The 16,432-nt window shown below is 40.0% G+C and overlaps 1 protein-coding gene across 2 annotated transcripts in view; it reads left to right on the top strand.

Annotated features, from left to right (window-relative positions):
• Positions 1-12,919, top strand: part of glceb (glucuronic acid epimerase b) — a 53,719-nt gene extending 40,800 nt beyond the window's left edge. For both annotated transcript variants that reach the window (XM_079837779.1, XM_079837780.1), the window contains 3 exons: positions 469-974; positions 6,261-6,500; positions 9,089-12,919. In XM_079837779.1, the coding sequence (XP_079693905.1) occupies positions 479-974; positions 6,261-6,500; positions 9,089-10,113 (1,761 nt within the window). In that variant the 5' untranslated portion in view covers positions 469-478 and the 3' untranslated portion in view covers positions 10,114-12,919. The remainder of the gene's footprint in view (positions 1-468; positions 975-6,260; positions 6,501-9,088) is intronic.
• Positions 12,920-16,432: the final 3,513 nt, after the last annotated feature.

The following is a 16,432-nucleotide window of genomic DNA, read 5'->3' as shown; positions in this document are numbered from 1 at the left end:
TCCACCATTGTCAACAGAAGTGACACAATAAATCCAAAAAGTCTCCATTGTGCATGTTGTTGTTTTTTTTTGGTCGAAAGCTACACATTATACCCTTAACAATAAATAAATATAGTAGAACAAAAAATAAATGCTTTTCCCCTGCTATTATGAATTTTAAAAGAAATATGCTAAACAGTATACACAGTCATCCAGACAGATATTGAATTACTCTAATGCTGCATTTGATTATTCATGCAGAGGGAAAAATATTGATTGGACCTTTTAAACTCTGATTAATTCCATGTAGGTATGCATAACATTTTCTCTGACTGGATTACTGATTACTCGGTAGCTTAAATCTGAAATGTCACTGGTGTAGTGTGGGGAGTGTAAGTGTATTATTGCATGTTTGCCTGTTATTGCAGTTCAGGCAATAGGTGTTTCATAGAATGTGTGTTAATGTACGTTTGTGTTTACATTTTGTAGGTAAGCAGTGATGATGCGTTGTCTGGCAGCCCGTGTTCACTACAAGACCCTGATAGTGATCTGCGCTCTCCTCTCTCTGCTCACGGTCGTTCTGTGGAACAAGTGTACTAGTGAGAAAGCACTGCGCTTCCTGCCCCGGCACCCCCAGCCCCCTCCTAGCCCGAAAATAGACAGCCATCCGCAGCAGCCCCAGCCCCCCGAACCTCCACCTGTGGTCGGCGGAGTACGCTACGAAGAGATCGACTGCCTGATCAACGACGATGTCACCATTAAGGGCCGTCGAGAAGGTAGTGAGGTATACCTGCCCTTCAGCTGGATGGAGAAGTACTTTGAGGTGTACGGCAAGGTGGTACAGTACGACGGCTATGATCGATTCGAGTTTTCGCACAGTTACTCCAAAGTATACGCCCAGAGAGAGCCGTACCACCCCAACGGAGTCTTCATGTCCTTTGAGGGGTATAACGTGGAGGTGCGTGACAGAGTCAAGTGCATTAGTGGAGTTGAAGGTGAGTTTTGTGTTAATAGTGATACCTCTTCACATTTGATCTTGTCTTATCTGATAATGCTTGCTTAGCATTGCTATGCTGATGTTTCTGAACACAAGTAATCAGTTGAGATGGATTGCAGTTTACACCTGGTGTTAACTTGTGTTTATTAACATGGATCAAAAGTGTGGCCCCATGCATGAACTTTGCACTGATTACAACTGTATTTAATAGTGTTGCATCAATTTTGGCAGCTGAAATATTTGACTAAAACAGCAAGCATTTTCAGTTTCGGATGAAATTGTTTTAGAGCACCGAAATCATTGAATTAATTGATATTTAATTAGCACTTCTGTGATTTATGCGTGTTGACTGTTTTATTGTCTATTTCATGTACACAACTTGGATAAGCGACAAGCAAACATGTCAACAGTGTGAACGCACGTCACCAAAAATTATGGTAGAGTATAGGGATGCAACAATACAGTTAGTCCACGGTTCAATACATACCTCGGTTTTTAACCACGGTTTTCTGGTTCGGTTCGGTTCTGATGGCTTGTCACATCAGTTTTTTGTTATTCTATTCTTAGGCGACAGGAACAGCAAGAGGTTAAGGAGAAAAAAGACTATTTTTTATTGCAATTCTTTTACTTAAAAGAATTGAAAACCCTTACTTAAACTTAAAACTTAAAAAAAAAAACTTGTACACATTCCTAGTGTATTGTAAAATATAAAATAAATATATATAAAGATTTACACTGGCAGCTCAGAGCAGTACAGCAGCATTTAAGTATGAAATTGAATGAATAAATGTAAAAATAAAACACTACATAGACTTCACTATAAAATATACATTGATTCTTATTAAAGCTACTGTATTAGTTTTTCAGTCAAGAGCAATGAGTGATTTTCTCTTTGTCTTTTGTTGTTGTATTAACATTAAAGGGATAGTTCACTCAAAAAAGAACATTCTGTCATCGAGAAATGAATACAGGTTTGGAACAATATTAGAGTGAGTAGGTAAATAATGACATCATTTTAGAGGTGAACTGTCCCTTTAAGGACAGCGTGTTCACTACTGCACTGCTGTCAATTTAAGACCTGCATGTATCTAACATTCAGACACATGCGATTTTACTTTCACTTAGACATAACCGACTGTGTTTATGTTAACCTTGTGTGTATTTGACAGTATTACCACAGTGAGACTACTTAGTCCAGTAATCACGTGTTTGACAGGCTTTTAGTGCGCGCGCTCGGAAAAGCGCATGTTAAAACCGCGCACGCGAATGAGCCGGCAAGGCTTTAAAACGCTTGCAAATAATGAACTTTCTTGATTGTGAATAACTATAGGGTTCCGTGAGTATAACTTTAACATTAACGTGTGATGTGAATGTATGTCGCGTTGTTCAGTATTGCGATGGAGGCAAATTATAGAAATTGTAGAAAAATAATTAATTCAATGCAAAACCGAAAAAAACGCAATTCACAAGTGCTTATTGAACCATGAATGCTGTACCGAACGGTTCAATATTATATTGAGAATTGTGGCATCCCTAGGTAGCATATTAAGAGTAAAATTTGTAACTCGTTCCTGAAGAACTTCACTATGACTGGTTAGACATTAGAAAACAACACCCTGAACAGCGTACAGAGTTCAATTACCCAAATGTAATTACCAGAACTTTATTTTCATTTTGGTGCATTATTTAAGAATGTCCCCATGTGATCACACCACCTGAGATGAATGCAAATGCCAGATATTCAATGGACAAGGTTTCCATAGGATGTTTGGGCTATACTTTTCGGTCATCAGTATGTATTCAGCTACCAGTAAAAGGATGGTATTCTCAATGCCACCGTTTTACCATGTTTAAATCTATTCCGCTAGTTTTCATCTTCATAATTAGAGTAGAAATGTTAGAAAAGTCAGCAGATTCTGCCTGGGCCTACGCATAACGGCTCTCTTAATGTGTTTCAGTAAAATCACATAGTTACTTTCTCCCTCATCATCAAGATTCACCTAAATGCATGTCACATTAAAGCAGCACTTAATTGTGGCACACTGGGAGAAGTGAGAGGCAAAGCGACCTGCCTCATTTCTAACACAACTTGTTAGTGGCCATTAATAGTCATTTAGTGCAGTCCAAGAGGAGTTTCCTGGAAGCCAGGCTTGAATGATCTACGTCTGGTTCTTAGTGAGTAATGCACCCTCAATGGACTATACATTAAGCAAATGAAAGTGGGATTGATTCAGCCAAGAACTGAATCACAAGAGCTGATTTGATGACCTTAAACGTAATGGAGAATAATTTTGCACTCAGACTCCCATGCATCTTCTAGTGAATGTCAATGAGAAAAAGCAAAACCAAATTAAAGCAGAATCATTTGCCTTTTTTTTTTTAAGAATCTAAATGACAAGCATTTTTAAAATGAACTGAGAGATGACACTCCTTCAAAGCTGATTATAGCGGTCTAGGTTTTGTCCTTCAGAGGCGTTTTACTGTCCAGGAACCACATTTGTCTCTCCGCTGTGTCAGTGATCCATCACTGTTTGTCTGCCCTGACAGATTACTTTCAACCATTTCCTGCTGGCTCACTCTTCTCTCCATCTCTCTATCTCTTCGTAAGGACCGTCCTTCAGCAGACGGGGTTAAGTGCCCTGTTCGAGGCATCACAGTGATAGAGCTGATCTCAGTCTCACTACATTTCTTGGATCACCCCTACCTGGAATTGAACCATTGAACCTGCAGCCATCAGGCTATCACCACAATCATATGATTGCTATTAACACAAAGTTTGTGATGCTTGCTAAAGAGAATAGTGATCCACTCAGTGCCTTTCACTCTTCTGTGTTCCTTTATAATGAGACTGGGTAATGAAGTAATCACTTCTTATGGAAGTATTGAAAATGAGGTCGGTCTGATCAATACCGGAGAATAAAGAATGCCTTCCAAACCACAACATTACTATTCACTGCAGTGGTTGACAGGATGGCAAACAAAGTGGAAGAATTTTCAAATTAAATCAAAATGAATCGAATTCAAAGCTGACTGAGTCTTTTTGCATGTGAGGGTATATCGGTGTAACCAAGGACAAGCTTGTGAACAAACCATTGCACACTTTACATGCTCAAAAAAACAGCACTCTATTAAAATGCTGAAATGCAGCACATCCGGCATGCTGCTCTGAAAAGCTTTCATGTTTTGCAAAGTTATTGATCAGCATTCAAGATTAAACTACTTTCAACTCTTTCCTGGTGAAAGCTTTTAAAACATTTGGGCCTTGTTCCGTGTGCGCATCCGTATTCCTTTGTGGCAGGTGGAAAAATTGTGATGTCTATGAGTCGAGATGAAATCTTCAATGTCTGTGGCGACACAAAAGTGATAGAGTTTGTACTAGTCCCCTACTTTTGTTTCCTTTCTAGCCTCCTCTCCTCCATAACCAAGAGCCTGTCCATTACTCACTTACAGAGGCTGTTTACATGGAGCCGCTCTCTGTTCTCCACGCTACAAAGAAGCTCTGTAGCAGTAATGGCCGTGTTGGAATGAAGGTGCCTGTAGGGAATCATCTGAGGTTTGAAGCTTTGCCTCTGATTCTCCTCCGGTATCCATGGAAAATTAAAGCGAGCGCTGCCTCAAAGTGCAAGTGTAACATTTTAAATCCAGTGTTCAAGGATTGTTATGGTGCCGGTGTTGTCCATCATTGTTGGATCTCCCTAAGGTTATCTGTTAGCATGTATTTTTAACTTGGTCCCCGGGACCAAATTATTACGCCAGCAGAAAGAGGTTTTAATCTCTGCAGATTTATTTCGCTGTAGTATGAAAGATGTTCATTTTTGAAAGGTGTTGCAAATGCACAAAACAAAGATTAATTAGAGGTTCTGTTCCCTTCATTCTCATCCCGGGCATCAGAGGCACAAAACAGTGTGTTGAGCTCCGAGGTAATAACCTACATGAGCCTGCGGCAGTGAGTTAGAGCAGAGAGCCTATTATCAGAGACAGCGGACAGACTCATCAGTCTCCACTGAAGGAGAGAGAGAGAGAGCGAGCGAGGGAGAGAGAATAAAAAGGAATGAAAAGGAGATGAGTACGGAGAGTGACAGTGAAAGAGAGCTCCTTTTTCCTCCTCCTTCAGTTTGAGGGATGGCGTCTCCTACAGCAGAGGATCAGAGGGCTCTGAATAGTATCTAGGCCAGAGAGCGCCTCCACAGTGCCCATATGCCTCCTGATACAGGTCCCACTTAGAGCCAGTGTGTGTGCGTCCTGGAAAGTGGAAGGCAGTCTCATTGGTGTGTTTGTCATCTATATTGCCTTGTTATGTCTGTGTTTAACCCTGCATGTGTTTTTTTTATGTGTATGTTTGTGGATAGACTTTAAAGCCAGCAATAAACCAGCTGCGCAGTTGCAGTGTTTTGCCTGTGGCTTGATTATTGTCATGCCAGGCTGTAGAATAGATGAGCTGTGGTTAAATGAAAAAAAGGATGGAGAGAGGGTTAATGAAAGCCTGCTGACCTATAACTCTTAGCATTTTTGTCAGTGCTGACAGCAAAACATACTTGAGATCAATGTAACTGATACTAACTGAAGACTATTTGCTTCAGTGGTTTTGTCCTCCCAGTGTTCACCGCTCTTTTGTGTATCTCTGGGTAATTTGAAGGTTTATATGTTTTCACTTGTCAGTACTCTGGATTGTGTATCTGATCTAAATTGTTTAGAAGTCATGAAACCAGAAACAAGATTATTTGTTATGAATGAAGATGGCGTCAGTGTAGAAACCACTGCTTCATGTCGCATTATCATACTTAAGTTACATTCAAAAGATTCAACAGTACAGCTAACATTATAAAACGGTTAACATCAAAAGACGCATATGAAGCCTAAAATGGCCAAGCTAAACAGTTGGTATATGCACACTTATGAATGTAAAATGTTGTGTTATTACGGCAAGTTACTATGTTGCCTGGCAACTGAAAATAAGTCGAAAGGCTAATAACCTGTATTTCTCAGTAAAAAATATTATTTGTTGTTTATTATGAGTCCAATGATGTATTGAACATTTGGGTCTATATTGCTGTCGTTGCTTTACAAAAGCCTTTTTAAGGGGGGCTTTTAGGCACTTTGCTTCATTATGTGTGCATCACATTATACTGGGTCTGATACTCTTTGTTTGCATTATCAATGCGAGTTTATCTGTAACCCCTGTAACAAGTTTTGAATGGTAGTGTATATATAAATATATAAAATTAGCTTCTCTTCCGTTTAACACCCATTCTCTCATATTTCTTCTTTTGTTTCCTCCCTATAGGAGTTCCTTTGTCAACGCAATGGGGCCCGCAAGGGTATTTCTATGCTATCCAGATAGCACAGTATGGCCTGAGTCATTACAGTAAGAACCTGACAGAGCGGCTGTCCCACATGGAGGTGTATGAGACAGCGGAGGAGAGAGATAGCTGGTCTAGCTCATGGACTGTCCCTAAGGGCTGCTCTCTCTCTAGAGTCTACGACAAGACCAGAGCCACATCAGTACGACAGTTCAGCGCTCCAGGTACAGAAACGGATACTGAACTACATGCATGCAATTCATTTAATTTGTCTAGTATTCTTTTGTTTTTCATACACCGCATTCTGTTTTTATTTCTGTTGGATTCTCTGTCCTCCAGCTTCACACTTAGTATGTTTACAATTCCATTTCAGTACCTTTTTAAAATGCCATGTAAACGCTTTAGTCTGATGAAATCAAACCAATGCAGTTTCTTTGCATGCCTACCTGTTTCCTTATCTCGTCTGTATACTTGTATCAGCGTCTTTGCAAGACCCTTTTACAGTCCTGCTCCACTGGGCAGGCACATAAACACCCTCAAAATGTCAAAACACACTCCACTGATGGTGCCTCATACACTCTAACACTATTTAACACAGAAAATTGCGCTGCAGGTGCACACACAGAAACTTTCAGGAGCGCAGAAACTTATCAACGCTTCCCTGTGACTTTGTTATAAAATAGCTTTGCTACTGAATCGCTACATTATATTTCTTGTTTAATGCACAGCTAGCCGTGGATTATCCCTTACTTATTGCGCACCTTTCAGCCAATCAGAATTGAGTATTCAGACAGTCCATGGTATACATATATATTAATTATTAAAAAAATAAATCAAAGAAATGTAAACTTTTATTCAGAAAGGAGGCCTTCAATTGATCAAAAGTGACAGTCAAGGCATTTATAATGTTACAAAAGATTTTTTTTGTCTATATTCATCCGAGAAAAAAACTAAACTTGAATGTTAGAATGGTTCATTAGAATGATTTCTCAAGGATCATGCTGAAAAATTCAGCTTAAATGACACTTCTAAATAAATGCAATCACCACTGTCATCTTTTAGAAACGAACAAAGGCTATTTAATGACTACAATGCTTATTTGTCTGTAAAAATAGAATCATATGCTGAAAAAAATCTGCTTTCATCAGACTACATTTTTCTTTAAACATTTTTTGCCAAATAGTGAAGGAGACATCTACGCTGCCTTCAGAAATCGACCAGATGGAGGCATCACAGTAGACGGTACATTCTGTTCCTCCCTCAGGATACTGCATTATAAGGCAGCATTTCTGAGGTCTTGGAAACACTGTGCTGCTTTTTAGCATTAAGCTAATCAATAGCCATTAGAATTAGCAGGACTGTCGCGGTGGCAGGCAGTAATTGGTGTCATCACCCAGAGCATTGATTAGAGCGGAGCCAACTAGGACACACTAGGTCCAAGGCTCCAGCAGGGCGCTGCCTCCCTCCCGCTCTCTCCGTCCTCCACATCACTGCTATTGATGGGAGGGTAATCAGAGCAGAACAGTACAAATCCACTTAGTCTCTGCATTGCCTTAAGTAATGGATTTATGAGTGCATTAAATAGTGATAGGGGCTGTTTGAGCCAAAATGTCCTCTGCTGCCTCTTTTCTTTTCCTTTGATTTGCTTTTGTCTTTGATCCCTCTCCTGTCCCATGTTCTGTGTTGCTTTAATATTGTTGATATTACTCTGTCTTGCGCGTTTTCTCTTGCTGAAGTATTCAACCTCATTCTTTTTCGCTTGCTCTTTCATGCCTCCTTTTCTTCTCTCAGTAGAGGGTATGAATAGGTTTCTTTTTTGTTCTGCATAACCTTGTCAGAGAAGGCAACACAGACAGAGGCGGCGAGAGGGATTTGACGCTAACAATGAGAGATGACTTTAGGATGAATTGTTGAATGTGCATTTCTGTAAAAAGAGAGATAAAGTACTTTGATTGAGAGTTGGGAAACTGATCTGCTCGCTTTGCAGTGAGTTGCAGTGCAGTGTGTACCAAACAGTCTTCTGGAGGAGAAATAACTTTTAGCACTGTCCAATATGATCACAGTCTGAGCCTTTCTGCCTCTCTGACGCCAACGTGTCTGTTTAATTAACCCCTGGAGAAAATGACAAATAAAACCTTGTGGGTTGAATACAACTTATACGTCACGATTCACAAGTTCTATCTCTAAGTGTGTGTGAATCTGTACAAACAAGTGCGTCTATGCATGCAGTTTGTGTAGACATGTTATACTGATAATAATACTGTGATGCAAAATAATTCAAAGATGTGATATTAGAATTGCAAAAATGTTGTTACCAGGCAACATTTGTTTTTGTTTACTTGATGTGACGTGCAGCACATGGGGATAATGTTAAATGTAATTAATGTGAAATGTTTTGTGTTTGATTTTATTATTGATTTAAAAAAAAAATTTATAGAGAAATCGTGGTTTTGAATAAAAATGTTAGCAAAAGTTACATTTAGACACGTTGACAATACAGCAATGATAACAGTTAAGAGAACAAAATTATCCGACCACATGACAACCGCTCTCGTCTGACGCGCTCTATGAATGTAGAACACATAACCTAGGGCTGCCGCTAACGACTATTTTTATATCGATTAATGGTTACTGTGCTGTTAAAGAATTTGCAGTTTCATATTAATAGTCAAATAAGGTTGATTATTTGTTGCTTATGGCATCAAGTTAATTGTGGTTGTACCAAAGCCAAAATTTTGCAATGGATCCAACCGTAGTACACATCCTGTTAAATGTGTTGTAATGTTTCCTTTTTCTATTCCTTGTGTTTTAGAAAACTCAGAGGGCGTCTCACTTCCTCTTGGCAACACAAAAGATTTCATCATCTCTTTTGACCTGAAGTTCACATCTAATGGTAGCATCTCTGTCATCTTGGAGACCACAGAGAAAGGGCCTCCGTTTGTTATCCACTATATCACCACTACCCAGCTCATTTCTTTCAAGGACCGTGACATCACCTATGGGATCGGCCCTCGGACAGCATGGACCACGGTCACCCGTGACCTTCTCACTGACCTCCGCAAAGGCATTGGCCTCTCCAACACCAAAGCGGTCAAAGCCACCAAGACCATGCCCCGACGTGTGGTAAAGTTAGTGGTCCACGGCCACGGGATGATAGACAATATCACAATCTCCACCACTTCACATATGGCGGCTTTTTTCGCCGCCAGCAACTGGTTGGTGCGCAACCAAGACGAGCGTGGCGGTTGGCCAATCATGGTGACTCGTAAACTCGGGGAGGGTTTCCGTGCACTGGAGCCGGGTTGGTACTCGGCCATGGCGCAGGGGCAGGCCATGTCCACTCTAGTGCGTGCCTATCTGATGACAAAAGATGACACGTACCTAAAGGCTGCCCTGCGGGCCACCGGACCTTTCAAACTGCCATCGGAGCAGCACGGCGTCAAAGCCGTGTTCATGAATAAGTATGACTGGTATGAGGAGTATCCCACAATCCCTAGCTCGTTCGTTCTGAACGGGTTCATCTATTCCCTCATAGGCCTGTATGACCTGGCGCAAACCGCAGGTGAGAAACTCGGTCGGGATGCAGGTCAGCTGTACAGCAAGGGAATGGAGTCCCTAAAAGTTATGCTGCCCCTGTATGATACAGGGTCGGGCACCATCTATGACTTGCGCCACTTTATACTGGGCACGGCGCCCAACCTGGCCCGTTGGGACTATCATACTACGCACATCAACCAGCTCCAGCTGCTGGGTACTATTGACAACTCGCCCATCTTCAGGGACTTCGCCAAGCGCTGGAAAAGCTACCTGAAAGGAGGGAGGGCCAAGCACAACTAGAGCGGAGCACACCTCGAAGATCTCTTTAGACCCTCACGTCCTCTTCCTGACTGCCTCCGTGAGGGCCACTGTGTCTGGCGTGGAGAAAAAACTTTGGTTGCCCTCGGATTTTTCTGTTTGAGACAGTAATTGCAGTGCTTCTTGTGTCTGTGCTGAGGTTTTAATTAGGTACAAACGCAGCTGCTTGCAGCATGTGTCTGGATGAGGAAGAGGGAGGGCTTAGGTATTTAATATTCAAAGCTCCTGATCTGCAGGTTTTTTGAGTGAGAAACACGTCTGCTGAGATTTGCCACATTTGGGCACACTTCAGTCAAGATGTGGGATTGCAAAGCAGCTTTCAGAACCTTCTTCCAAAGTAAAGCTCAGAAAGCTCACCAGACTGGCGGAAACATTGAAAATAAATCATAGAGAACAAACTTTAGCTGCAATAGTCATTTAAGTTCGTAGCCTGTGAGCAGAGCGCTAATGCATAGAAGCTACGAAGAAAATGCTGAAAATGTCCTCAAGTGTAGCATTATTATGTTTCAGTGGGCAGTGAAGGTTTACTTGATCGGTTCGACATCGAAAGGAAACACAACGCCTTTTGTTCAACCCACTGTCCAGCCTTCAGTCTGCGTTTCATGATCCTTTGCTCTGTCAGAACCACGCCACAATCTGATTGAGCTGTCACTAATGCGGCTCATTCCTGCCCATAATGTACTTACAGCTTTAGAGAGTTGGTCGTAGGTCACTTGCCTCATGTTTACAACAGATTTCAGGAACCATTGCTATGGGTATTAAGACACCACTGTCCTAGATTATTAAACACAAAGCCTAGAATACAACAGTTTGGAGGGAGTTTGAACAGTCGTGTAGCCTGTGTTCATCCCCATAAGAAGTCAAACCTCAGTTGAATTGCGCTACATGTAGACTGGTCATGCACTTTACTTGTGTGGCATGCATGTGTGGTGAGGATGCCTTTATACAACCATGTGAGGAATTGTGACTTAATTTCTCACAGCAATCACGTTTTTTTTTCTCACTCATGCCTTGATTGCAGTGAATCATTTCGTGAGGGAATTTTCACCTTTGTCAGCTGATTGCAAGGTTATTGTAGCTGTACCCATTTCCTCAATTTTCCTGCAAAAAAGAGGTGATTTCTTTTAATATGATTTTTTTAGGCAACATCTGATTCCCTTTTATTGTTTTCATTATGAAAACGCCATTATGAAGAGCAAAAGCATGTTTTTTTTCACATCCAGTTCAATAATTAGCATCTTAGCCAAGCAAAAGATGCAGTTCAAAAGATAATCAGTACTTCCTCATTAAAATAGTGAAATGATTTTGCATGTAAGACTCTAGCATCTGTTTTTATCCAAAAGCGTCTCCTCACATCTCTATAATAATTTCAGCAGCCCTCTGGCAAGTGCAGAAGGAAATATTTTCTTTTTCGAGTTCAAAAGAGTTTTGGCTCTTCCTGATGTTTCTCTGAGCAATCAGCCACTTAACCTCAGCAGTAAAACCGCCACCTGGCTGAATCCTGTCGATCTCTATCTCACCTAACTACAGCCGTGAGGAGGCCGAGATATTATCCCATTATCTGGCAACCTGCTGTTCAGAACCATCTCGCACAGATGTTCACATTCCAGTGTGAGCTTTTGGCTTCAGATTTTCAGAAAAGAAACGTCGGAGAAGAAAAATGTGACGTTTACATGTTTTATTTCAAAGCTTCTGGTTTGTTTGGCAGAGGTAGCTTTTAGAGACTATGGGTGCTTTAGCCTGGTGGCATACCTTTGTGTTGACCTTTTTTGGTTTAAAAAATCATGTTTTCCCATGAAAATCAGGTTGCTTGTAGTTTCACCGACATGGATCTTACTATGCACATTTCATACTTGTCGCTTAATGGGCAGACAGAAGTATGTTTAAAGGGGAGATGAGTGAGGCAAAAAGCTACATTTCATTTATACTGTACCAAAGTCTTTAAAGTTTGGGTTATTTTTATCAGAAACTTTAGTTTTTGTATTGTGAAGACCATGGAGCATTAATCTAGTTTGTTTCTAGTTTTTTTTTTTTTTTTTAGTTTGGAAAAGATGGTGTGATTTAATGGAACATTTTGAGGTGGTATATACATGCCTTCCTCCCCTGAAGAAATGCCTTTTGATACAGTTTTTTCTTTTTTCACCTCCAGTCTAGATTTGTATAATATGGAGTGGATATAGAAGGGAACAGGGAATTTAATGAATCACTGCTATCTACGGGGATGTGTGCAAATCTTGATGTTGAGCTAAAGCTCAGCGCTAAATATTTTGAAAGGGAAAAGAGAGACTTGGAACAGCATCTCTGATCTTGAAAGCCTTGTTTCAAAACAGCCTCTTTTTTGAGTTGGGTTTACCAAACGTTGTTTGCATTTAAGTGAAAGCACAACTATAGTTTCTTGAATTAATTTATTATCATCTCTCTCTCTCTCTGTTTTTAATATATATTTTCCAGTCTGGACAATGTGCAAAGCCTTCCTCTGCAAGCTGCTGCAGTTTAGAATTGTAAAACAGTAGAAAAGTGGTTGATCTTTTTCCCTCTTCTTTTTTCAGTTTTTTTTTCTTTTCTTTCATTCTCGAGTTATAAATTGACATGCGATGTGTATTTCATGTGTATGCAATAAATGGTTGAACTGGTTCGCAACAGCTGCACACCCAGAGGTTGTACAGACTTTGCAAAGGAAGCACAATGTGCGATCATTTTTTTATGCAGGACAAATGTTTATTAAAGTCTTTGTGCTTTAAATTGTTTTTTTAAAGTTGTATAAATAAAGGCATTTCGTTTTATACATACATTTGTCTGTTTCTTTTAATAAAGCAGCATTAGCTAATTTATTTCGAGAGGATGTGGTTTATAATCAACTATAATTGTATTTAGTCCCATAACTCATTTTGATTCATTCATTACAGTAAGTCCTATCCGGTCGTTCATACATACTCCCTCACCAGCTGAGCAGAAATGACCAGTGTTGAACACTGCCTGAGGTGTCTACTGCATCGCCCTCCAAAAACATTTATCTCAGATGTCCCTGTTCACTGTAATCCCTGCGACATTCTCTCTATCTCAGTCACACATATGGACACTGCGGTTTAATTACTAGCTGCAGCCCGGGGTCTGATCCGTCACATTAAACTCCATTCCCATTCTTCTGTCCTGTCCCTGTCTTTCTCAGCAGTCTGTGTTATTTTAGCCAGCATTAGTTGAGCTCATACCACTGGTAGACTGTGGGTGAAGGCGCCCCATGAAGCTCATCTTTTAATGATGTCTGATCAGATTATCACTGTGTTTACCCAGACTCAGCCAGCTGACGCTTGTGGTCTGTGGTCTATACGCAGCAAGTTTTTTTCCTAGGGCAGCTGGGTAATGATACAGATATCTATGTGCTGTCAATTATACAAAGAACCATCTAACTTGGCACCAGACTCGGAGCCCAAAATATGCAGTTCAACTATGCTGTAGTCAAAACTGCTCTGAAGATACAAACTGAAGTGAAATAATTTATTTTGTAAATTAAAAGCGTTAATAAAATAATGTATAAAATAATTAGGCCTATACAATTGTAGAATGACCTAAACTCATGAACACTTATAAAATATTTAGTTTAGTAAAATACTCTTAGAATGTTTTTTTAATGATTCATTACAACAATCGGCTTTTAAATATTGAAGCATCCAAACCTGCAGAAATAAAAAAGAAATAAATATTATATGGTAAATGCTGTTTTTAATCTTCTCAAATTTTGATGGGACTGCAAACCCTGGTAAAATATCTCGACTTTTACCGCAAACCTGTAGTTTCAGCAGCGGAGACCATGCACCACCAAAGTGGTATAGGAAACCGAGTAAAAGATCGATATCTGGAATTTATAAATCAAGATCAGATGAAGATCTCAATTAATCTGTAAATAGATATCCCCCTCAGCCTAGTTTAGTCTTTTAAGGCAAGACACTACAGGCAAAACCATAGTTTCAAAGTAGACATTTAAGTGTTTATTTTATTGCACTTTTTATATTTGCATCTGTAGATTTCAGTTACAATATGAGCTGTTTTCTTAAAATGAGTTTTTCTCATGCCCCGAGCCAGAAATCAGTAGCACTTACACCAAACATATCCAAAATCTCCTCTGTAAGAACCTTTAACTCTGATAATGTTAAATGAAAGAATAATTTAAAGAACCTGGCTTTATCCAATGTTCAGATTTGATATAGGCCTGACATTAGTGCATTTGACTCATTTGCTTATTAAACCATAATATTTCAAAAACATTCAAACGTCTAATTAATACAAATCAATTATCTTTATCTGTGGTGGTTAATCGACTGTGGAAGTATCTATTAGTTAATTTTGTACCTGTGGTGTCTTGCCTCGAAGTGTCTTTTTAAAACTTCGCTTGTTCAGAGATACACTCGCTCACACAAACCTGCAATGCACAGGAAAAACAATTCCCAGACTAACACTGGGCTGTCAAATATCAGTTTATTCTTGAGTGTTTCATTACATTCAACTCATGTCTGCCTCCCCGATGTCTGCTTGGGTTGGCATTGTAACAGGACACAGTGAGTGATGTGTGCTTTTGTGTCTGTGAGAGATTCCCACACACACTTGTGTCATTTCCCATTTATGACCTAATACCTCAGCTATGCAGAGTTCAGGCTCTTCTCATCTGGTACACCCTGAGATGTCCTGATATATTTTACCCTGGGTGCTATTACTGTGTTCGAAGTGACAAAAATATCAGTGCTGCAGAGAGAGCGTGTGGAGGCAGGAGTTGACGCTAGCATATTGTACCAGTCTGGGGGGGTCGTATAGGCCGTGCCCTCTGCAGCATGTTTGATTCGGTCTGTCTGCATCTGGCCTCCACACCGCTGCTGCTGATGTTTAATTATGCAGCAAGCAAGGCCACGCACACACACACACACACACACACACACACACAGCCCTGCTTACTCCCACAAACATCCTCTCATGTTTGCCCTCCAGATGATACACACATAAACACACAGACATACTTAATGAAGCAGAAGAAAAGTGTTTGAGCTGAATAGAGAGAGAGAGAGAGAGAGAGAGAGAGAGAGAGAGAGAGAGAGAGAGAGAGAGAGAGAGAGAGAGAGAGAGAGAGAGAGAGAGAGTTGCTGCAGTGATAAAGCAAATGTCCTTCTCTGCTAATCTAGGAAGACTGGACAAGTGCCAGTGTTTTGGTGGATATGTTTCTTAAATTGCCTTTAACATCTTGATTCATTTGCAGCCCACTTCTTAAAAGACTAACTCCTGTTAGGTTCAATCTAGACAGTCTTATAACAACAAATTGCAACGTTCTTAAAAAATAAAGTAGCAAGCTAACATTACTGGCGTCATATCAGTAAAGATCCAGTTCTGCTCCTTATAGTCTGTGTTCTTCATAGAGAGACTGATTTAGATTACTAGGATGCTGTTCACTTCATTTATACAATTCAGTTTAGCTGAGCTTAGTTCATCCCACATACGGTTTTTGAGTGGAAATATCATCGTAATGACATTACACAATAACAATACTTCATTTACATTGTATTTCTATCTCAACGTTTCTAAATTTTATATTTATATTGTGTTACATTTCTTTCATGCAGATCAAGGTTTGAAGCAAGTAAAGGGAGACATTCAAACATTAATCGAACGAAAACCAAAACGGAAATTGTCAATTGGAATTGCGACAATTGTGACACTGGACAGAGAGACGTGATGAATTATTTTAAATGAGAAAATGCTGCCACCATGGGGTGACATTTGGCATTACCGTTTAACTGTTGCATAACCACTGAAAAGTGCTTCACCCACACCTTCGCTAGCTGTACATGTTTCCTTCTGTTCTAATATTTAAACATATTGTGCCATATCTGCTTTACAGTAATCCATCATTTCATTTCAAAATCTGCACACCAAAATCACAACATGCCCACGTTGATATGTTTTAAATGGGAAAACATTTCCACACTCTTTTGACACGATGGTTGATAGTATATTAGCCTATGTAGCCTATCACATTTATCCAAATATCAATATATTAATTTGTTGTAATTGTGCTATAATTCTTGGGAGGGAGCAAAAATGTCACACTCAACAAAAGATAGAAATACATTTAGGATGTTAATAATTCTGATTCTGTTAATTAAGTGTCATCTCTCTCTCTCTCTCTCTCTCTCTCTCTCTCTCTCTCTCTCTCTCTCTCTCTCTCTCTCTCTCTCTCTCTCTCTCTCTCTCTCTCTCTCTCTGCCTTCTAAGCTCCGTTCCTTTTAGTTTACCACACTAACATATCCTACTTCTAATT

The sequence above is a fragment of the Gobio gobio genome (genome assembly GCF_949357685.1).
Source record: "Gobio gobio genome assembly, chromosome: 2".
NCBI classification, from domain to species: domain Eukaryota; kingdom Metazoa; phylum Chordata; class Actinopteri; order Cypriniformes; family Gobionidae; genus Gobio; species Gobio gobio.
Note: the sequence above shows the minus strand (reverse complement) of the source record. Positions and strands in the feature narration are given on the sequence as shown.